Here is a 24,431-nt window from a genome sequence, read left to right as displayed (position 1 = left end):
AGACAAGATGTCTGTTTATAGTATGCATGTTGAAGGGGTGTGTCGTCTACCATCGTTCAATTCCCACCATTCACTTCCTGAAGTTCTCCAAAAATTTGTGTACCCTTACTCACATTATTTTGTTATAGCATCTTTGGTGCGACAGATCGGAATGCATGATTTATCACCGGTAATTGAAAAACGTGAATAAAACAGTAAATACACTGCTCAAAAAAATAAAGGGAACACTTAAACAACACAATGTAACTCCAAGTCAATCACACTTCTGTGAAATCAAACTGTCCACTTAGGAAGCAACACTGATTGACAATAAATTTCCCATGCTGTTGGAATAGACAAAAGGTGGAAATTATAGGCAATTAGCAAGACACCCCCAATAACGGAGTGATTCTGCAGGTGGTGACCACAGACCACTTCTCAGTTCCTATGCTTCCTAGCTGATGTTTCGGTCACTTTTGAATGCTGGTGGTGCTTTCACGCATGAGACCGAGTCTACAACCCACACAAGTGGCTCAGGTAGTGCAGCTCATCCAGGATGGCACATCAATGCGAGCTGTGGCAAGAAGGTTTGCTGTGTCTGTCAGCGTAGTGTCCAGAGCATGGAGGCGCTACCAGGAGACAGGCCAGTACATCAGGAGACGTGGAGAAGGCCGTAGGAGGGCAACAACCCAGCAGCAGGACCGCTACCTCCGCCTTTGTGCAAGGGGGAGCACTGCCAGAGCCCTGCAAAATGACCTCCAGCAGGCCACAAATGTGCATGTGTCAGCATATGGTCTCACAAGGGCTCTGAGTATCTCATCTCGGTACCTAATGGCAGTCAGGCTACCTCTGGCGAGCACATGGAGGGCTGTGCGGCTCCACAAAGAAATGCCACCCCACACCATGACTGACCCACCGCCAAACCGGTCATGCTGGAGGACATTGCAGGCAGCAGAACGTTCTCCACGGCGTCTCCAGACTCTGTCACGTCTGTCACATGTGCTCATGTGCTCAGTGTGAACCTGCTTTCATCTGTGAAGAGCACAGGGCGCCAGTGGCGAATTTGCCAATATTGGTGTTCTCTGGCAAATACCAAACGTCCTGCACGGTGTTGGGCTGTAAGCACAACCCCCACCTGTGGACGTCGGGCCCTCATAGCACCCTCATGGAGTCTGTTTCTGACCGTTTGAGCAGACACATGCACATTTGTGGCCTGCTGGAGGTAATTTTGCAGGGCTCTGGCAGTGCTACTCCTTGCACAAAGGCGGAGGTAGCGGTCCTGCTGCTGGGTTGTTGCCCTCCTACGGCCTCCTCCACGTCTCCTGATGTATTGGCCTGTCTCCTGGTAGCGCCTCCATGCTCTGGACACTACGCTGACAGACACAGCAAACCTTCTTGCCACAGCTCGCATTGATGTGCCATCCTGGATGAGCTGCACTACCTGAGCCACTTGTGTGGGTTGTAGACTCCGTCTCATGCTACCACTAGAGTGAGAGCACCGCCAGCATTCAACAGTGACCAAAACATCAGCCAGGAAGCATAGGAACTGAGAAGTGGTCTGTGGTCACCACCTGCAGAATCACTCCTTTATTGGGGGTGTCTTGCTAATTGCCTATAATTTCCACCTTTTGTCTATTCCATTTGCACAACAGAATGTGAAATGTATTGTCAATCAGTGTTGCTTCCTAAATGGACAGTTTGATTTCACAGAAGTGTGATTGGCTTGGAGTTACATTGTGTTGTTTAAGTGTTCCCTTTATTTTTTTGAGCAGTGTATATCAATAATTACCACACAAAACATTTTCCGATAGTGATTTATTTATACAAATGGCGAGCACAGGCAGTCAATCACGTAACCTCTCACTCCCACTCTGAGCCATTCAGTGTTGTTGTTTCATGTATGTAGCTAGTGAGTTAAGTTGTAGCATTAGCAATGTCTTTCAAAAGGAGACAACTCACAAATGCGGAAATTCTGGAGATTTAAAAAAATTCTGACAATGAGTCTGAAAGTCAGGAATCAGATTCTGACAGTGACAGTAAGGAGCTGCCCCCCAGCCATTAAGAACCCTGAATCCGAGGACCCCTTGTCCACTGACAAAGTCCTAGTTCCCTTTGAAGATGCTGGTGGTGATGGAGGCAGACCGACAGTGGATGAAGTACAGGAGTTCTGTGGTAGCTGGAAGGCTGCCAGCCATTTCACCCTTCCTTGACCTGCTGTTTGCCTTGATGAGTCCCAGTCTGGAGAGCAACACCCCTTGCCATTTCCATCTGAGGCAGAGTGCTTCAAGTTGTTTCTGACAGAGGAGCTGGTGGGAGACATAGCAGAGACCAATTGCTATGCCTTGGAGCTACAGGAGAAGAGAGAGCCAGGAGTGGGGGGGACAACTACAATTAGTGAAATGTATACCTTCCTGGTGACAGTCCTCATGGGGATAGTAAAGAATAACTCCCTAAGAGAATACTGGAGCACAGATCCTATGTTTGCAACTCCCTTCTTTGCCACCCTCTTTTCCCAAGACTGCTTCCTAGTTCTGCTGCGATGACTGCATTTCCTCAACAATGCTACTGCCATCCTAAATGACCCGTTATACAAAATAAGAAATGTCAACAGCTGGCAGTAAAGTGTCATGTCAAATGAGACATCCATGTCCTCTCCACTGTCCATACAGCAACCATGTCAGCCACAGTGAAGGGGGACCACCTGATGGGAGAGAAAAATCAAACCAGACTGCGTGCTTGACTATAACCTCAAAATGGGGGCAGTGGATAAGGCGGACATGATAAACAGCTTTGTGGAATGCACTCAGAAAACGGCCAAGTGATATCAGATATTTTTCTTTTTTTCCAGGGTAGCTTCAAAATACAACAAGCCAATACTTCTCTGACGCAATTAGCATTGTTTTACAGAGCTAATAGAAGAATGTAACTAGCTACATAAGCACGATTGAATATAACACCATAAAGGTTATGAAATGAGTAACCTTATCTCGCGTGTCCGCGGTTATAAGGATTATGCACATATATTATGCTCCATAAACACAGTGAGCTACAGTAGAAACGGTATAACACGACATACATAAACTATTATAACGTAATAAGGCACTTACTTTGATAGAAACGCAGTCTGGATTTGAACATGGGTGTCTGTAGTGACGCCTCTAGCATTGAGACACTGTGCCTAACAGGCTGACTACAGTGCTCGCGTTGCAAAATAAATTTAGAAATCTATGTTATTCAATTATTGCACCCACACTGCTCGTGCGCACCAACGAGCGTCTGCGTTGCCAAGGGCTAAAATAGAAATCAGTTCTATTTCTGACGCAGATCACGCTGAAAGTCCTGCCTCTCCCATCTCCTCATTGGTTTATAGAAGCAGGTACCCACGTGCCCTCTCCTCATTGGTTATACCCACGTGGGTGACTGAAAGACGAACGAGGTCAGTGGCGGTAATGCACCTAATTTATGAAAGTTGCCAATCGCAATATCAAGTCAAGAGAAGAAAAGGCCTGGAAGGAAGAGAGATGACTAGAAACGATTCGGTTGACCGTTTTATGTATGGATTAATTGGCGGAGTAGAGGACCTTGTGCATTTCAGGTAAAATAACAACTCAATGTTTATATCCCAGGACAGATTAGCTAGCAACAGCAAGCTAGCTAAATAGGACAACTAGCTAGCAAGTGCAAGCTAGCTAGCTAAATTGCCATAAAGGTTTAATGCTTTTTGACCTGTCCCCAAATTAATGTAATTGGTTCAGAGTTTGTTTTGATATTTTAACCTGCGTGTCATGATCGCATTTGGTGTGGGGGGACAAAATACATTTATGCACAATGGAGCACGCGCTCAGCCGGTTTGGTTTCCGTGTTACACCCTGACTGCAAAATAAATTTAGAAATCTATGTTATTCAATTATTGCACCCACACTGCTCGCGCGCGTCAACGAGCATCTGTGTTGCCAAGGGCTAAAATAGAAGTCCTTTCTATTTCTGACACAGATCACGCTGCAAGTCCTACCTTTCCCATCTCGTCATTGGTTTATAGAAGCAGGTACCCACGTGCCATCTCCTCATTGGTTATACCCATGTGGGTGATTGAAAGACGAACTGTGTTGCCGTTTGTCGTAGTAACACTATGAAAGTTTAGATGCCAATCACCATATAAATTCAAAGATGAAAAAGCCTGGAAGGAGGAGAGATGACTAGAAACGATTCGGTTGACCGTTTTATGTGTGGATTAATTGTCGGAGTAGAGAACCTTGTACATTTCAGGTAAAATAACAACTCAATGTTTATATCCCAGGACAAATTAGCTAGCAACATCAAGCTAGCAAAATAGGACAAATTAGCTAGCAAGTGCAAGCTAACTAGCTAAATTGCGATAAAGGTTTATTAATGCTTTTCGACCTGTCCCCCAATTAATATAATTGGTTCAGAGATTGTTTTGATATTTTAACCTGCGTGATCGCGTTTGGTGTGGGGGGGACAAAATAAATGTATGCACGATGGTGCACGCGCCCAGCCGGTTTGGGTTCCGTGTTAGACAGCTGTGCCACTTGGGATACATAAGGCCAGGGTAGCTTCAAAATACAACACATACTAATACTTCTCTGATGCAATTAGCATTGTTTTCCAGAGCTAATAGAAGAATGTAGCTAGCTACCTAAGCATTGAGTATAACACCATAAAGGTTATGAAATGAGTAACGTTACCTCGTGTATCCACTGTTATAAGGAATATACACAAAAATATTATGCTACAGTAGAAAAGACATGCAGAAACTATTATAATGTAACAAGGCACTTACTTTGATAGAAACACACACATTTCCAAAGTTATTATTGGTAACGAAAACAACTATGACTGCGATGCAGGCAACAGATGGAAAATGTGAACACGTGTGTGCAGGACGGGAGATGAGCAAATGTCTGCAGACTTGAACTGCACAAACAATTGGGAAGTGTTTGGGGAATTTTGTCCGGGTCAGAAATGTCTGCAAAAGTAAAAATGACTACTTTTATGTGAATGAATGAGGCAGAACACACCTCAATTCAAACTGTTCTTAGAAAATAAAAAACTTGTTAGAAAATAATTTGAAATTGACAAATTGAAAATAGCCTAGAAATAAAAACAGGCTGTGTGCATTGATTTGAGGGCAGCGCAGCACAGATTAAATTAACTGTTACGTAACAATCACATTCTGGAATGGAGAGAACGTTCTAACATCACGTGCATAAAAAAACTCACGCTGGGGCGACCATTACACAGAACCCAAACCGGCTGCGCGCGTGAACCATCGTGCATAAATGTATTTTGTCCCCCAAACTCGATCACGACACGCAGGTTAAAATATCAAAACAAACTCTGAACCAATTGCATTAATTGTTGAACAGGTCGAAAAGCATTAAACCTTTATGGAAATTTAGCTAGCTAGCTTGCACTTGCTAGCTAATTTGTCCTGGGATATAAACATTGAGTTGTTATTTTACCTGAAATGCACAAGGTCCTCTACTCCGCCAATTAATCCACACATAAATTCACACATAAAACGGTCAACCGAATCATTTCTAGTCATCTCTCCTCCTTCCAGGCTTTTTCATCTTTGAACTTATATGGTGATTGGCATCTAAACTTTCATAGTATTACTATACTGACCGGCAACACAGTTCTTCTTTCAATCACCTGTGGGTATAACCAATGAGGAGATGGTACGCTGCAGTCAGAAATAGAAAGGAGTTCTATTTTAGCACTTGGCAACGCAGACGCTCGTTGATGCACCGAGCAGTGTGGGTGAAATAATTGAATAACATAGATTTCTAAATTTATTTTGCAACGCTCGCGCACGCGACGCGAGCGGTGTGGTCAACCTATTAGAGAGTTTTGGAACTCACGCATGAAAGGGTTCGGGCACATTGAGGACGTGGAATGATGAATTATATCATATTGGCGACCGTTTTTTCCATGGTTTTTGCCGAAAAGTCACCTCGGCTGAAATTCATTGTAAAAGGTATGTGCTAATTTAGCTATTTGCGTTTAGGGTGGTCAGATACGCCCTGTCTGTGTATTAGGCTATATGCGAGAACCTTGTTTTTTCCTCCATGGAAATAGTTAGATTAACAACGAACAATAGACTGTAGTCTACTTGAAAATCAAAGTAGTGGATCACTTTCTTCATCACGCGTTTATACATGCATGACATCATGCATCATTCAAGGTAGACAATCATGTCAAATGTTCCACAAAACAGGCTATACCAACAAAATAGAAATGTAGCCTAATAATGATAGTAGGCTATATTAAATTGACAGAATGATTGGCATTGTGTCAATGAGAACGGATCTCAGAGAAACGCAAATAATGTGATGAGAGAGAAAACATGTTGGACTAATTTGAATAGCCGATTTGTCAAATTGTTCATGTGACCCAGTTCTCAACTAAAGGAAATAAAATAAGCTATTTGTATTAGATTAAATGGAAAAAATTAAGCATAATGTATTAGATTATATTAATCTTCGTGTGGGCTAATTTAGGCCCAGTTTCCTATTCCATTGTAATGAAATGTAAGGGACAGAAGTGTTCATACGTATGGAACAAGGTTTATGGCAGCGGGAACGGTGGAATTATTCAGAACCAATTGTGTTTTACAAGAAACTGGCTTTTATTAAGATAGCCTATTATTGTTATTTAGGCGTTGATTATTCGGGTAGCCTGACCTATACAATAGTGACACACTCCTACGAAGACATCTAATCTTGAATTCAGAGCGCACCTCAGCATGTCAATGCAGAGGCTGTATGTTAAAGGCCCAGTGCAGTCAAATATGTTTTGCCTGTGTTTTATATATATTTCCACACTATGAGGTTGAAATAATACTGTGAAATTGTAAAACAGGTTGATAATGCCCCTTTAGTGTAAGACCGGTTTAAAAAGGGCGCCTGAAATTTCTGCCTGTTTTGGTGGGAGGGAATTTTAGCCTGCCTGGTGAAATCACCAGGCGGTAAATTCGGCTGCATTGGTCCTTTAAGTGTTTTGACAGGCTCGCGGTTTTGCACGTTTTGGCGTGTCTGTCATTAATAATCCATGTGTGAGGTTCAACCTAACGTAGTGGGTAGACGTTTGCCAGTTGTCATGGAAACGCAGTCCTGGTGTTGTTTACCAATCAGACAGCTGTTATTTGTGATCAATGCCCGAATATTTCTTCTGATCTGAACCTCCTTTACTCTTCAAGACACAATATAAGGCTAAATGATACGAGCTAATTGAAAAGAGTGCTGAGGAGCTCTGCATGTAATGTCATTAAGTTTACTCAAACACACAATGTCAGTGAACGTATTACAAAACCACTACATTACAGTTAAAACCCAGCATTATGGTGAATACTTAGCTCGCGCTGCAGAACTGCAATGCAGGTGCACGAGCTGACGCGTTAATGGTAGGTACTGCAGTAGCTGAGGCTTGTTGAGGATAGAGAAGCAGCATTAGCTCCAGGACCTCATTAACACACGCGAACACAAGCGCGCGCAAACACGCAAACACCCAATTCATATTTATGAGAATTCCGCGCAGCAAACTAACAATTATATTTTCAAACTCATGCCTCACACCTTGCACAGTGGTCTAATATATTAACAATCAATAGAAATAGGGCTATCAAGTTAAGATGCACGGATGCTATAGTCATTACAGGTGCAAAGGACAGTATTCCTCTTGGCAGATCAGCAGTAAAATACAGAACAACATGGCGTATTTGTTTGACATATCAAACTTATGTTATACAAACCTATAAAGGGATGTCATGTTAACGACATTCAGTCTTAGTGTACCCGATAGAGACAGAGACATGTCAAAACAGAAAGATTAAATCGATGAAGCATTACATTCCTCTCACCGTGGAGGTTTAAATGACTGAAGCCTAGGTCAACACCTTGGACAGCACCATTTGCCGCTCTTTTGTCGGCCAATTGAGGAACTTGTGGTCTACTTTCATGAAGCGTCGAGAACGTCAGTCACTGAATTGGTAGACACACTAGTGTGGGATTTGCATTTGCCTGTAGGAATAGGAGTCCCGAGGGTAAATTGACCTTAACCATGGCAACCAATTCAATTTCAGTACAGACTCTCTCTCTGATCTGTACAGCTTTAGCCTCATATTATGTACAACTAAAATGACTTGGGCCAAAAGGTAGTCTGGTGGCTTTTTGAATTTTATTTTAGAAGTTACATGACCACACCACAGAGCTCAATTAATACATTCTTGTTAAATCAAATTAATGAACTGAAAATGATGGGCAATTACATGTTCAATTGACTCAACTTGAAACCCCCAACAACACTGATCTACTGGTATATCATATAACGACATTGTAACAACACCTTCTCCTAATCTACTTTGATATGGCCCACAGAGCCGGCCAGGTACCACTTCTCGAAACCGGAGAACTACATGTCAGTGTACCACCAAGAGGGCACCAATGTGCTGTACGTGGGGGGCCAGACAGTGATCTACGTGTTGACTTTCACTGACAGGGGGGTCCGCGACCTGCAGGTGAGTTGCTGGTAACCATAGAGATGAACAGAGATACTCGGTGGTGGTGACACAGTAACCCAATGCAGGCACAGGAGACTGGCTTAAAGAGGAGGCAGCAGCTGTCGACCTAGTTCAACAGCCTCCGTAGCACGAGATGGGTCATGCATACATTTATAGAGCAGATCTCATCTCTGTCCAATCGGAAAGAAGTGATTATATAGTGTGGGCTTATGGGGTCAACATACTGTGGTAAACTGTGGGGTGTTGGGTTGAGCGTGCAGAGATTGACACAGAGACAGGGAGGTTTTAGTCCACAAAAACAACTTTACTAAGACAGAAAATTAACATAACAAAGAAAATTCACTTAGGTTTGGCTTGGTCCTTCTTCTCTGATTTTGCTCGGTGTCAGTCTCTCTCCGTTCTCTCTGATTCTGATTGTCTGTGCCCTATAGTTACGCTTAGTTGATCAAATATTAGAGACAGTAAAGTAATCCTCCCTTTGTTAGTTTATGGCACAGGACCAGACTTGTCATTTTCAATCAGCACTGAATTTGATTGCAGTTAATTGAGTATTTGAAAAGGCCTAATTTGCATACAAGTTATGGATAAATTGTATGACATACTGGAATGTATCTTATATTATTACAGATCCCTGTGGTAACCGATGAAAACGCAAAGGCAGCTTGCATCGCCAAATCAGACCCACCAAAGGTAGGTGGTCCCCACTATCATCATCATCCTCATCATCCTCATCATCAATCTTCGTCATCATTATCACCATCATTACAGTGAGGAAAGTTTGTTGCTACTGTAAGAATATGAATGAAACAGAGACATAATATCAACATGATATCGACACCAGTAGAAACTGTCCCAAAGGTTAAAGGTTGGGACAGGGGAAAGCGGGTACAATGCTGTATTTGGTATTCAGGCACAAATTCCATCTGGAAGTTTCTCTTGAGATAAAAGTCCTGCCACTGTACTTAATGAATAAGTGATGCAATGCATATGAAGTTATGCAGACAATGCATTCCCTCAGTACTGCAGAGCTAATTCTTGCGCTATCTGCCAAATTAGGGAAAATGTATCAGTTCCAATATTCTCTCTCTCTCTCTCTCTCTCTCTCTCTCTCTCTCTCTCTCTCTCTCTCTCTCTCTCTCTCTCTCTCTCTCTCTCTCTCATCCCCCTCTCTCTCTGCTACAGTTGGAGTGTGACAATTTCATCACAGTCATTCAGAAAGTCAATGACACTTTTGTGGTATGCGGGACAAATGCAGGAACCCCCAAATGCTGGCTGCTGGTAAGATGACATGATGATGAATAGAATAGCTATTGTCTTCAACATGTGTTTAGTGTTCACACTTTCATCTTACTTAACTCCTGTATCACTTTTATAAAAGTTGGTAATAGTGTTCAATAAAAAACCTTAACTTATATCTCTATTTGTACTGTATACAAGGAGGTAAGAGCATTCAGGATATGGCTTGTGAGGTTGTGATGTAATTTCCTCTCTATAGGTAAATGACACTGTGCTGACTGACGCCCCCACCAATGGACAGATGGCACCAGCCTCTGACATCTCCCCTCCCTACCCCTCCCAGACGTCCGTCAGTCTGTCCGCAGGTACGATGAGAGGACAGACAGACAGTCCAGCCAAACATCCATAGAAAGTCTGCTATTGGCACAATACCAAACCCATCCCTTACCCCTATTTCTACATCCTTGTTAACTCCTCTCTGTGGATCTGAAAGGATAGGATAAGTATCAGCATTTTGGTGGAGAGCTCCATCTAGCCATTATGTTCATAAGTTTACAGACCAATCAGATCCTCAATATTGACTTTGGTATGGGATAGGAGATCTGTTTAAAATGGTACAATAGTACTACAGATGGTTCACGACATGTAGCGAAGCTGTAACTCGCAGTATTATCGGAATCATGGCAAGGTTACTTTGTATAGCAGTTTCTGTGATAGCGCAGACCAGGCTGGACTGTAGTGATGAACCAATGAGCCATTTGCTAGAGTGGGGCAGTGTTCTGATAACGTTCAGTTCTCATTGAACCATTAATGTCATGATCCAAATTTCCTCCCTTATTGCTATGGAGACAGTGCCCCAAGTGGGGTAATTGTAATACGGTTATGGGAGGATGTTGGCGCAGTCAGCTGTCTTCTGTAGATTTATTTTTTATCTCTCCCTCTAACTTCTGTTTCTCTCTCTCTCCCTCTCTCCTCTTTATCTCTCTCTTTATCTTTACCCCCCTCTCTCGCTCTCAGATGGGAATCTATACTCTGCTCTGTCAGCAGTAGGGCGTCACCCTGGCTCTATCCGCCGGACCTACGGCACTCAGAAGCTTCTGAAGACTGAGACCAAGTGGCTGCAGAGTGAGTGGGATGAGGGCAACATGGGACTATATTGGTGTAGGAGAGCTGCATGAGGCACTGGAGTGGATGAGCATGGAAATAGCAAGTCTATATTATCTAATATCTTGTAACATGCTGCATGCAGAAACATAATCCCTATGAATTCTTCCATTTAAAATATCATAAGTTAAGTTCACAGTTGTGATAGTCATCCAAGGTTTTAACTCCCTGTATTATGTACTGGACGTCTTTATTAGCCTATAAAACTTCCAAGCAAACACTTTTATCAAAATACATTTTTTAAATACACCTTTATCTCTGTACACACTAGATGGCCCTGCTAGAATGAAATGCATTAGTTTGAAATGGGCCCAGATAGTTACAACCAGTGTCGTGGTAATTTCCTGTATTACTCAATAATGAGAGAGCCAACCACACACAAGTCAGAGTTATATTATAAAGTCCATCTTTAATAATATATGAGCTTCAACATAGCCCTTTTTGACTCTCAGATCAATTCAGTGTCTATAAATGAATTCTCTGAGAGTCCCCACAAAACAATTCTTAGTATAATTTATAGCCAAGATACACCCCTCTCAATTTACAAAGAACCTTTTACTTGAAAGAGGAGTATCCCATAGCTAGATAGCATTAGCTATAAATTATCGTTCAGTTTGGTCTCCTAAGACGAGATTTCAATCTCGTGCTTGGTACCAAAACATTACCTCATCCTATGGCATATATCAATTGTCAATTCCAGATACTCCCATCTCAAATACACCCAAACCTGGACAAACTCACTGAAGATAGTGAGCCTCTTAGGTCATATACTAGGTGAAGATAAGGGCAACCTCAGAGGGGACATACAATGGTTCCAGACACTGCCATACTCCTTCCCTCAATGAGAACAGTAGGGAGTGACTGGCGTACAGACATTGTATGAGATTACTAACTGGTTCCCCATTAATAAACCTTCACATGGTTTAGGAATAGTTACAGACACATTCCCATAAGAAGACAATGTTCCATTCTGTCCTCCTCCCCTTCTGATATTCTACATAGCACCACATGGTTTAACAGATACATTGACATATGAAGACAAGCCTGACCTCTCCCCTCTCTGGGCCCCAAGTGACTAAGCCCTAGCTGATTAAAGGGAAAATGCAACTGCCAACCCTATAGTCCAAAGGGAACCATTCTAATGACAAGTATCTCACAAGCATATGATGAAAATAACATCTGATGTATCTATGTTACCTAACTAATTCTTATTCAGCCACGACACCAGTGACTGAGTTGGCCTGGTGCTCACTGGCTTCAAATGTTTTACTACCTGATTGAGTATTAGCGCTAATAAAATAGTGCCTGTTAAATAGTGATGAGTACCAGCACCTAAATATAAAGAGTAACGGCACCAGAAATGAGTACCGGCACTTATTTCAGTCCACTTCAAGCACTGGTGGAAGTCCTTTCTTTCTCCTGCTGCAGGCCCCCAGTTTGGTGGAGCAGCAGTAATACCAGCCTCTCAGAAACACAAGGAGGAGATCTACTTCTTCTTCAGTGAGATCAACAAGACGGCCATGGTGGACGAGGAGCCCTACAGGTCGCGCATTGGCCGAATCTGCATGGTAACCACAACAACATCACTATATCAGCTGTATTGCAACGCTATTGCATATTAAAGCTGAGCTCCGCGAAAGGAGAACAGCACCACTGGTCACCCCATGCACATTTGTTATTGTTTAGTTTTTTTAAACAGAAGAGATGAGCATCCAGCCTCGTGGTGAAAAGAAAACGTAGTACATACTCTGATGTTCTATCGCCCGTGCAATGATGTCAGAGGGGGAAAAAAACTGGGTTTGTTTGCAGTAACATCTTTGTTGTTGTAATATCGCGAACGAACCTGGCAGTTTCACCGCTAAGGATTCCAGCTTTAATGTTATGGTGTACTGTTGTATACTGTGTGTCCGTCTCCAGGTGGACGAGGGGGGCATAAAGAACCTGTTGGCGGACTCGTGGACTACCTTCCTGAAGGCCAGGGTGATGTGTGGTGCGGGTAGCACCCCCCAGCAGTACAACAACATCAGACAGGCTTTTGCGCTGTCTGACGTGGCCCAGGAGACGAGGACCGGGGTCATTTACGGCCTGTTTGCCAACGCCTGGTGAGTAGACCTTACACCTTCAACACCCTCCAACCCATATGGTTGCTTAAGACTGTGTCATGCTTAAAATGCAGGAGAGGAATGAGCTGCACAAACAACATAATCAGAGGAAAGGAGGAATTATGCACAGCACATCCAAATGGGGTACAGGAGCTGGATAGGCATGTACAGCAATGAAAACTTGCGAGCAGCAAAACGTTTCAGTGAGGAAAATACTTGATTGTATTTGAAAGAGAAAGGGACACGGGGATACCTAGTCAGTTGTACAACTGAATGCACTCAACTGAAATGTGTCTTCCGCATTTAACCCAACCCCTCTGAATCAGAAGTGGGCTCTGCTCTGTGGAGGCGGCCAATTACTTTTGAGCTTGAGTGCGTTTATTAGCATATTTGAGTAGCCTTTTAGAGAGTCATAGTAATATGATTCTACTCAGCTATCAGTCTGTGATTGAGTTGCTAACGACATTCCGATTCACATTAAGTTTGAATAAAGTAAGAAGAAGGAAGGAAGGCTTTTAAGTGTTGTATTGTTTGGTTGACCAGGGACACAACAGTGATATGTGCTTACTCCATCGAGGACATTGACCAGGCCTTCGCCACATCCAAACTGAAGGGTTACAGCAGTCCTCTGATTGGACATCGCCCTGGCACAGTAAGACACCCACTGAATCAGTTAAATTAACTTTCTTTAAATTAACATTTTGTAGTGGCAATCAAAGTCATTTTGCAAAGGCCAATTGCATAAGCTCATGCATGTGAGTCCGTCAATTTTGGGGAAGTGGAAGACTTGTGTTTCTATTTTGGAACAGATGACAGACACTGGTTGTGAAATTATTGTTCAAGGCAAAGCCACAGCCTGAGTCTGTCTCCCTTCCTGATTACATCACTTTCATTACATCACTTCCTGTCCCAGTGTGCCTTCAAGAACTCCACGGCAGCCCACAACCCTAAGACCCTAGTGGTGATCAGGGACCATCCGGAGATTGAGGACGTGATTCGTCCGGTTGGGGGTGCTCCGCTGAACCTGCCCACCGACGATCACTTCACACACACTGTCGCTGCCATTGTGTTAGCAGTAAACGACGAGCACTATAGTGTGCTGTACCTGGGAACAGGTGTGTGTGTGTGCGTGTGCGTGTGCGTGTGCGTGTGTGTGTGTGTGTGTGTGTGTGTGTGTGTGTGTGTGTGTGTGTGTGTGTGTGTGTGTGTGTGTGTGTGTGTGTGTGTGTGTGTTTGCTGTCAAGCTGTATCTCATGTACAGGCGTTTGGTGTAACCTATTTAGAAGTGATCTTTTAGAAGACGTAGTCTCCTTGACAAAGTAAATAAAAAAGTTGTTTTCTCAATGCAGGCATGAGTTGGGACTTATTATAAGAGTGCATTTTTGGCATGAATCCCAGATAAATTGACTGAATTTAAAAACAAAGTAGCTACAGCCTAATTGACGTGCTCTGATAAAGAAGTCAGTCGCTACCACAGGGAAAGTAGTGATAGAGCTGTGAACAAAGCCATGGGTCTCTGAGGTGGCCTAATAACAAACTGGAGCAGATAGTCTTCTGTGGGAAGTAATAGCCTCTCAATGTGGGGAGGAGATAAGAGAGGACAAGCTGTAGGACAGGCCTGCTCCTCTCCGTAAGTCACCCACTGATGAATTGACCAGTAGAGGAAAAAGGCAGCATGTGCTATTATAAACCTGGGGCCATATTCAATCAAAAATAGTCACTGGGTTTCCGGGATACATAAAAAAGAACAGGTCTCGACAATGGGGTCTCTCTCCTCTGATAATGTTCTCTCTCTCTTTCTGGTGATAGAACAGGGGAAAGTGCTCAAGGTTCTGCACACTATCGAGGAGGCCTTTATCATATCCCAGTACTCCCTCTTCCACAACGAGGGTCCTGTTCTAAGCATGGTCATCGACTCTAAGAAGGTACTGTGAGACCATCAGCGAACACTCCTTAGCAGCTCACACTAATATCCGTAGAAGAATTTGTTTATGACGTAGCTGCAGTCCAATCCGTTTAAACAATGCACTTCTAGTGATAACCACTGTATGTCTTCCTGCCTTCTCCCCCAGGGCCACCTTTATGTGGGCACGGCAATGGAGGTCCAGCGCATACTATTGGCTGACTGCGGTCGCTATGGAGACAGTTGCCGGGAGTGCATTCTGTCTCGGGATCCCTATTGTGGTTGGGACGCAGCCAGGAGGAGGTGCACACCCATCCCAGCTGGATACAACATCAGCACTGGGTATGAGATGTGATGATGTCACTCCTGGAATACAGTTTAGATACCTGTGGAAAACAAAAAAATAACAATCAATACCAGCCATAACATATCATTTCTTACAGAAGAGTGTCGAGGTTCCAACCACTATTCTAGGTTTTATGATAATTGTTTCATTTACATAAAATGGTTGATTGTTCAAAATGGTACATGCTAATTTGATGTTCTTTCAATAATTTGTTTCATACCATAGGGCACTCACTCAGAGTCTGGATCATTCCAATGCCTCTATCTGTGGTGAAGCTGCTGGTGAGTGCCACTCCGCCTCCTCTCTGACTCTCTGTATCTTTATTAACTGAAATAAGGAACTTTTTTACCAGAGGCTAACTCAGAAGATTATATCATATAATTGAGCGGAGGCTCAAACCCATTGGGCGGTTTAATATCAAAGTTTGCCCTCACTTCAAAGCCCAATAGCTTCAGCCATATTAACCTCTAATAATCCAAACAAATTATGAGATATGTACTGTCTTAGTTAGCAGTCTCTTTTTTCCATGACTTCTGTTGGTCGCAATCTCGGTGCAGCTGTCATGCATATCCGTTGACTGTTTCCCTTTCTTCCATTCCTGGAACATTGAGATATAAACCTAGGGAGTGGAGGATGAAAGGTGATGCAATATCATATATAAAGATATGATATTTGAATCTGTTATTTTAGCTGATATTTTCCAGAGAGAGTAAGTATCAGACCACAGAATAAAATAGATGCATCTCTGTGTCTGTTTGTACACGTTAGTCGGGTTTTAGGTTTACTGGGCTTTGAGTCACAATTGTCCTACTGACTGAGAGCAAAGTTATAATTTACAATAACCTGTATATTTTTTCACAAATATGAGGGTGGCCTCTTACCCACACATTTCTCACATAATGAAGCAGTCCTGCCAATCCTGTCCTGCCATTCCCATTTTGAACTCACCTATGATTGTTACCGTATATACGTAAACAATCCATAGGTATGAAACCATAACATATTCTCTAGTCTGGGAGCCCATAAGTAAGTGTTTCATTTGGGTGAGATCAATGTTAACCAGGCTGTGCCCTCTGAACCCCCACAGCACCGAAGACCCATAGGACAAACCCCAAACAGGTGGTGATTGACTCGGACGGCCCCGTTAACCTCCCCTGCCCCGTGCGCTCCTTTCACGCCACCTACCGCTGGGAGAAGGACAACTGTATCAAGCACTACCCCTGCTTCATCATTGGAGACTCCTGTGTGCTGGAACCCACCCCTGACCTGCCCCTTAAGCAGGGGGTGTTCCGCTGCATGGCCACGGAGAACGGCTACAAGGTGGAGGTGGTCTCCTACAGGCTGGTGATCAACAGTGGGCCTCTGCCTGCCTCCTTGGCCTCTACCCTGGGGCCATGCCTCCTGCTTGCCTCAGCCACCCTCTGGCTCCTGTAACCATTGCAAATGCTAAAGCTAACCCCTTAGCCTCTAAGGCCCTCTCTCTGACAGACAAGAGAGGAGGGGCCACCATACCCAGGTTAGGTTCGCAGAGCATTGATATTAATGGTCGGGTAATGCGATCAGTGTTGCCCACAGAGACTGTTTTCAGAAAAAAGTGTTTTTTTATTTAATTTACATTGTTCAGGAAATGCCTGAAAATAAACAAAGCCATTTATTTTTTAATTATATATGGGCTTACCATACTAACCAATACTGTACTGTTTAAACAAAAAAATACCTAAAACAAACTTAATAATACATAACATTTAAACTTAATACATTAACATCAATATGGGTTTTATGGAAAGACAAACTATATTATCATGTCTTATTCTGAATTTTAAATACAGATTCAAACCACAAGATGTGCTTTGCGAACCTTGCCTGTTCCACCCAAGAGATGACGTCTCATGAGTTGGGTTAAATACAATACCAGGCCAATTTCTCTTTATGGTTTCTCAACTTATTTTGAAACTTGATTGTGCTACTTTGTGAATATTTGAAGCTTGAATACTGCTCTAACATCCAAACATCCTGTTGAATGTCATAAGTATAGGCTAGTATTTAGAAAATGTCTGGTATTGAGTAAAAAAAAATGCCTTAACAATTCTGGGACATACCCCCTAAGCACAATTTGCAGTGGAAGCAAAACTGATCAATTATGTTGACTTGAAACTGTGAATGAGGTGGCCAAGCCTTACTTTGATGCTGGGAGGAAGTGTCATCTTTTTGACAGGAAGTAGGTAGAAGAGCATGAGCTCATCCTCGAACATCACTGTGTCTCGGCAAGTCCTCTGCAGTAAAGGCAGTTTTTGCATCATTTTATTGGATAGTATCAGACATTCATATTATGCTACTTCATTTTCAACAAACATAAGTACAGTAAACATCATTCAGTGGCAGGTGAGGCCAAATTAGAATTGAGTAGATGACATGTAGTGTTAGTTGCATTTTGTAGTTTGCTATATGAGGAAAAGATTGGGATTATATGAGTACTGTGTGTTAAGTATTTTATTGCTCCACAATTGCTGATTTCCACCATTTCTGCCTATGTATATGAAAGTTATTCTTGATGGTTCAAGGTTTTTTACTGTACGGAAGTCCAAAGAGGACAATAAAAAAATCCTTGTCATGTCGAGATAACAACTTATTTATCTCATGATCACGACATAACAAGAGTTGTTTTGTCGACATCACGAGATGAACTCTATAAATAGGAGTAGACGCATTGATGATAGATTGACAGGATGGCTGAGGCGGTAGAGCCCATGGTGGATCAGCACATATGTTTTTATTGATTGCTACACTAAGGGATGGTACATTTCATGCTAACATGTCGCTCATTGTCAGTTTATAAAGTAGAATGTTAGCAAGCTAAATGTCCTTTACCTTGAGCTAAAAGTGGCAGGTAGGCTAGTGGTTAGAGTGTTGGGCCAGTAACCGAAAGGTTGCTAGATTGAATCCCAGAGCTGACAAAATAAAAATCTGTTGTTCTGCCCCTGAACAAGGCAGTTAACCCTCTGTCATTGTAATAAGAATGTGTTCTTAACTGACTTGCCTAGTTAAATAAAGGTTAAAAATAAAAGACCTAAGGGCTTCCCGGGTGGCACAGAGGTCTAAGGCACTGCATCGCTGGCACCAGACACTCTGGGTTTGAGCCCAGGCTCTGTTGCAGCCGACCGGGAGGTCCATGGGGCGACGCACAATCGGGCTTCTGTAATACTGTGGTTATACAATGATGTTACTCTTTGACTGCTAGCGTCGTCTGGGTTAGGGAGGGTTTGGCCGGTAGGGATATCCTTGTCTCATTGCACACTAGTGACTCCTGTGGTGGGCTGGGCGCAGTGCACGCTGACCAGGTCGCTAGGTGTACGGTGTTTCCTGCGACACATTGGTGCGGCTGGCTTCCGGGTTGTGTTAAGAAGCAGTGCGGCTTGGTTGGGTTGTGTCTTGACCTTTGTCTCTCCCAAGCCTGTACGGGAGTTGTAGTGATGAGACAAGACAGTAACTACTAACAATTGGATACCAATAAGGGGGTTAAAAAAAGAATAAAAAAGATCTCTTGGGGCATCTAAGAGGGGCAAATGGGGCATTTGAGCCCTGAACGATGCCTGAAAGGCTGGCTTGTCTCCCAGGCTGTATGCCAATTGCATGCAAGCAACAATGCAGCTAACTTGGCTAGTCTTGTGAGTGTGTTAGCTAGGTAGTCTTATTAGCTAGCTAGCTAGCTTATTAGCTAGCTATATCTCAGATTCCACCTTGTAGGGTGTTTCATAGGTAATAATCTTGCAGGCAGATTAGCAGCATTATGTATATGATCAAGACTGGGTGTGCTCGATTCCTGGCAGGCTGATTTGATTCAATAACAGCGACAGATGCTGCCTGCAGATGGCTGTCTGCAAGGATCCTTACATATGAAACAGCCTACAAGGCTGATTTATCAGCCTCTGAGGCTTCTATTGAATTGGATCAACTTGCCAGAAATAGAGCTCACCCACTTTGGATTGTATATACAGCGCTGACAGCTAATCTGCCTGCAAGGAGCCTTACCTATGAAACAGCCTACAAGGCAGCATCCTGATTTATCAGCCTCTGAAACTGAAATGTAATCTGATCAGCCTGTCAGGAATGCAGCTCACCCATTGTAAATGTGTCAGGCATCGTTCAGGGCTTAAATGCCTCTGAAGCTGAAATGTAATCTGATCAGCCTGTCAGGAATGCAGCTCACCCACTGTAAATGTGTCAGGCATCGTTCAGGGGTTAAATGCCTCATTTTGCGATCAACTCAGCCACGGGGTCTTTGATGAAGTGGTTATCGTGCATCTGAAGAAATGAATGGATGATGCGTGGTACTTTTGATTATCTTGTGATCTCGACAAAACAACTTTTGTTATGAGATAAATATGTCTTGATCTCGACATAACGAGGGAACTTTTTTTAAATTCAAATGTCCTCTCTTGGCTTCCGTAATACTGTGGTTATAGAATGATGTTACTCTTTGACTGCTTTAACTAACCTATTCTCAATGGGAAAATCCAATGCATAATTCTCAAAGGGGTTATTTTCATACTTGTATCTGTATGCTGTGACAAACGCTTTACATAATTTGATAGGCTCCTTTTGTGAAGTAGAACACTTTGAGCAGCCACCATACTCTGGGGAGAAAGACTGAAATGAATGATTTACATATTTGGAAGATATGGAACAAAATTCCTCTTTAAACAATAGATGTTTTTTATTTAAGCACCTGACCTCAAATAACAATAGTATGTTGGAGGCAGAGAATGTTTGCTGGGAGGGAGTGGTTTACTCAGAGCAAATGTTGAATGTAACATAGTAATATGAATGTAGTTGCAACAAAATGCAAGTCTATTGTTCCCATTTATTGACTGTAGTATCTCAGTGCTGAAGCACCGTCTTACAGCCACTACTGTGTTTTGAACTGTGCCACTGAGCTTTGTGGCAAATTTTGAAATGGCAAAAAAACCACTGTCGCCTGAAAATATTGGTAGAAAACAGGCTACATAATGCTGTTCTTAGAACAGTTTTAGCCATAGTTCTGCAGGTTCCATCTTTCTCTCTGGGGGTGGCTGTACGTTTGTTGTCTCGAGGTCTCAGGAGGATATGCTTGCTGCATTGCACTGATGCGGGATATTGACTGTGCCAAACATAAGCTGTGTTGAGCCGCCTCATCCGCCGCCTGCCGCTTTTCACTCACTTAGCACTTTGAGTAATTGGTTTCCCAAATTGCTTTCTCAAACTCACACACATTCTTATATATGTCACAAATACACACAGGCATATTGGTGCACGCACACACACACACACACACACACACACACACCTCTTGTTTACCAATCACCCACTTCAATCTCATTCCCTTTACTCTAGTATTTACTGTTGCTTATCTGTTTCATTGTGTTTTGAGCATGAAGCTGGTGTGTCTCTGGAAACAGTGAACAGAAGCCTCTCATACACTAGCCAACACTAATTAGGCAACTGAACCTGTATCGCTCACTGCAGAGAAATACAAGCTATTTTACCAAGACAGATGGCCTAGTGTCACTGGGTATTGTTAAAAACGGTCAACGAATCATGCCTGTGCAGAGTTGATTGTATTTGGCCTTTCATGGATTTCAAAAGGGCAGCAGTGATATGGGAGTTTCGTTTCTCTGGAGCACTTTATTTAATGACCACCTTCATAGCCAGGAGTCCCTGCTATGACGTGGACATAAACAGTGGACATATCGCATGCGGGTGATTATCGTTATCCTAGAAAGATTTAAACCGGTTTGTTGTGTTCAATTTACCCGTTCGATAAATAATGCCAGCAGAGAAATAGAGTGAAGTGAATCGTATTGTCTTTAAATCCTTTCTCTGGTGCTTTGGACAGTGTTGATTGCATTCTGTGTCTTAGTACATTTTATTACCATAACCATAATTTTTTTCAAGGACAGATGTCTATCTATATGAAGTGTTAATACATATCCATGTAACGAATCTGTAACTCCATATGTTTCCCTTTACTGAAAATGTACAGTGAAAATCAATAAAGTAATCAACTACAGTATTTCCTTTTTTATTAACTTTTATTTATTCAGGGTAGCCCTTTTATGTATATTTTCACAAAATGTATATTCATACTTAATGGTATAATACATGAGCAATGAGCATGGCACGGTTTGAGGCACAGTGGAAAGTTGGGTTACTTTAAATTGTATCAGATTGTATATTCATGCTGGAGAACCACAAAATGGTTGAATTCTACATTGAGTAAATTATGTTAAATGTTGCACCATCTACTGGTGTAGAATTGTATGACAGTTCAGTGTCAATGCTCCACATGTGATCTTCATATTAGTAAAATAAAATAAAAATATCACTTAAACCATGAAACAGACAGGTGAACCATATTTATACTGGTGTTGAACCCTATTTATACTGGTGAATGCCTATTCTAGGACATACTCCCTTGTCAGGGAAGTGATATTGCTAAACACAAAGGAAACTATTTATTTTTGCCAACTCACCGTAAACTAATTTTCTATCCATCACTTCCTGCTTCCCCCCCAAAGGATACTTGGCTTGACATGGTGATGGATCACTTATGATTAATAACAAGATCTTACAAGACAGCTTGCATTTGTTATGGGCTGTCATTCACTTTTCAACACCCACCTACAAACTGAGGCAACCATAATGAAGAACATATTTATTTCTCCCAAAATACAACCCACGACAAACCCCCATCCCCCTCTCGTTTTCTATTAAGATCGTTTCTATCCTTTTCCCATGAAGTTAGTTTCCTATCTGGAATGAAGAAGAGAAACAACTCATCTTATTCAATAACAGACAGGCTTACTTATCGACTGCCAGAGATAGCCACACGAAACAAAATCAAAACACCTGCTACATACAAACATAACAGTGTATTAATCATCCATTTTATAAGGTTCAAGCTTTCCTCTGTGCAAAGACAACCACAATACAAGTATATCTAATGACACGTCTCACTAAATCAATTTAATTGCCAGAGAGGTTTTAACTATGAACTTTGAAGGATCTGACTTAGCATTTTCTCCAATGTGTTAGAATACCCAGGGTGGAATAATAACAGAGACAAAACTATTTCAATGTACTATTGCACAAGATGGCCCCATATCTTATTTTCCCCACAGTCACCCCAAAAGACAATGAATGCAATTAAAGGTTGCAAACCCTGGCAGTAGTGCTTGACTTGGACGGAAATAGGTGCCGGTACTCATTTTGGGTGCAGGTTCCTCTTATATTTAGGTGCAGGCGCTCTGCAATTCTTTTGAGCTAATATTCTATGAGGTGCGGTAGAACATTTGAGGTGCCGGTACTCAGCTCCAGTAGGCTCCTGAACAAGTCAAGCACTGCCTGCAGGAAAGGGAATGGCTTTATCCCCCACATTCCACATTCCTGAGTGCTTACAAACAGAGCAATGTGGAAAATAAGACTTAAAGGGCTAGTCTTCTTCCTTCATGACCAGTCACTGACAACACATGTTAATGTGTTGTTGAAAACTAGTAACTGAAGGGCTGAATTGGTTCACTAATATTTCATCTTAAGGTGAGTTCTGAGAGTTTGTCTGACTACTTTATGTAAAATGTTGATCATTTTAACAGTATGAAGATATTCACAGTAGGGAGATGGTGATAGCACCAGCCATTTTCACAAATTTAGATATTTTGGAGATTCACATTACCTCAAATATTTTAGCAGTAACTATTTTTGCGCTAAGGGATGTTTTCACAAATACCAAACAGTTTGGCATCAAGGGAAAAAAATCTAGATATGCAAATTTGAACTGTTTAAGTGACTGAGAAATCAAACAAGTTAAAGTAAGCATGTCTAGACAGGCTGTATAAGACAATTATAGAACCACACTGCGATTATAGAAGGAGTCACCATCATGAGCTTTGCTCTGTCAAATGTTTCCCTCAAGTTCAGGAACAGTGATCTGCCAGGTGGATGAGGGTGCGTTTGACTCCATTAACATTGTGCTAACTAACTGAAGGACTCACGTGAGTGCCATGGTTTCGTGCAGTCTGTGCAATTGAGACATTTTATCACATATGTATTTAATGTTAATGTGTCAGGGTACAACTTTATATTGAAGACCTTTGACCAGTTCTCTTGAAAAACAGATTCTGTCAATGAGACTAACCTGTATGAAAAAATATGAAATATAATTGTAAAAACTATAGCTCAAGTCAAAGTCATAACTTAACAGTATGCGTGTCAGGCAATCAGACTACAGACAGTACCATGACAGAACAGTTTGGGGCAAGTCATTACCTGGGAGCAATGTGCAAAGCTGTCATCAACACAAAGGGTGGCTACTTTGAAGAATCTCAAATATTAAATATATTTTGATTTGTTTTAACACTTTGTTGGTAACTACATGATTCCATATGTGTTATTTCATAGTTTTGATGTCTTCACTATTATTCTACATTGTAGAAAATTGTAAAAAAAAAAATTGAAAACCCCTGGAATGAGTAGGTGTGTCCAAACTTTTGACTGGTACTGTATGTCACTCATTTGTAGATAATAATTAGCCTATCAAAAGTTAAGTTTTGTATTTGTAGTGTAAATCACACATATTTGGGCAGGCAAGTCATCTGATCCCAGTATTAGACATTCAGAAGCACACAACCAGTGAGTTAATGGCTAACCAGGCTAACTAACAGAGTTCGTGTAGCCTATTAATATTCTAAACATGTAGGTTAGAGGCACATAGCTCAGGGTTGACTGCTCTGACCTGGTGGTAAGTAGTAACATTAAGTAAATAGAGACCGGCTTTAGAAGGAAACTCCTCCTACTTTCCAGTAAAAAATCCTCCCCTTCTCATCAGCCACTCTTTGTGCCAAATTTATGAGTTACCATGCGGTCTGACATTGGTCCCTGGGACATTAATCAATCACTCAGTTATAGTTGGCTTGTATTGATTTAATCACTCTGCAAGGTCTAGTGTTAATCTAAGCAGTTTTTAAAGGAGGAAGACCTTTCCTGAGTTCCTGGTACAATAACAATAAGATTAGTAAATACTTACATTGAACCATTTCATGATTGGCCTATGCTTTATTTTGGTCATTATACTGGGTTATTATTTTGTGATGGGGTTATATTCATGTAAGGCATTTTACTGAATCA

General features: G+C 42.1%; 1 protein-coding gene and 1 long non-coding RNA gene across 2 annotated transcripts; one reads left to right on the top strand and one right to left on the bottom strand.

The window, feature by feature from the left end:
• Positions 1–1,779: 1,779 nt before the first annotated feature.
• LOC129856699 (uncharacterized) lies at positions 1,780–3,297 on the bottom strand. The gene is made up of 2 exons (XR_008759797.1): positions 3,087–3,297; positions 1,780–2,680 (listed from the first exon to the last, which is right to left on the bottom strand). It is a non-coding gene; the product is annotated as an uncharacterized LOC129856699 (long non-coding RNA).
• A 2,458-nt stretch (positions 3,298–5,755) lies between these two features.
• Positions 5,756–21,321, top strand: LOC129857533 (semaphorin-7A-like). The gene is made up of 14 exons (XM_055925868.1): positions 5,756–5,980; positions 8,379–8,518; positions 9,149–9,211; positions 9,704–9,799; positions 10,017–10,122; positions 10,775–10,882; positions 12,350–12,489; positions 12,839–13,023; positions 13,567–13,675; positions 13,937–14,138; positions 14,833–14,948; positions 15,096–15,268; positions 15,498–15,553; positions 16,360–21,321. The coding sequence occupies exons 1-14, from the start codon at positions 5,899–5,901 to the stop codon at positions 16,704–16,706; spliced, it is 1,923 nt and encodes a 640-aa protein (XP_055781843.1). The 5' UTR covers positions 5,756–5,898; the 3' UTR covers positions 16,707–21,321.
• Positions 21,322–24,431: the final 3,110 nt, after the last annotated feature.

Source organism: Salvelinus fontinalis, chromosome 6 (assembly GCF_029448725.1).
Source record: "Salvelinus fontinalis isolate EN_2023a chromosome 6, ASM2944872v1, whole genome shotgun sequence".
NCBI classification, from domain to species: Eukaryota; Metazoa; Chordata; class Actinopteri; order Salmoniformes; family Salmonidae; genus Salvelinus; species Salvelinus fontinalis.
This window is presented reverse-complemented; position numbering and strand designations above follow the sequence as displayed.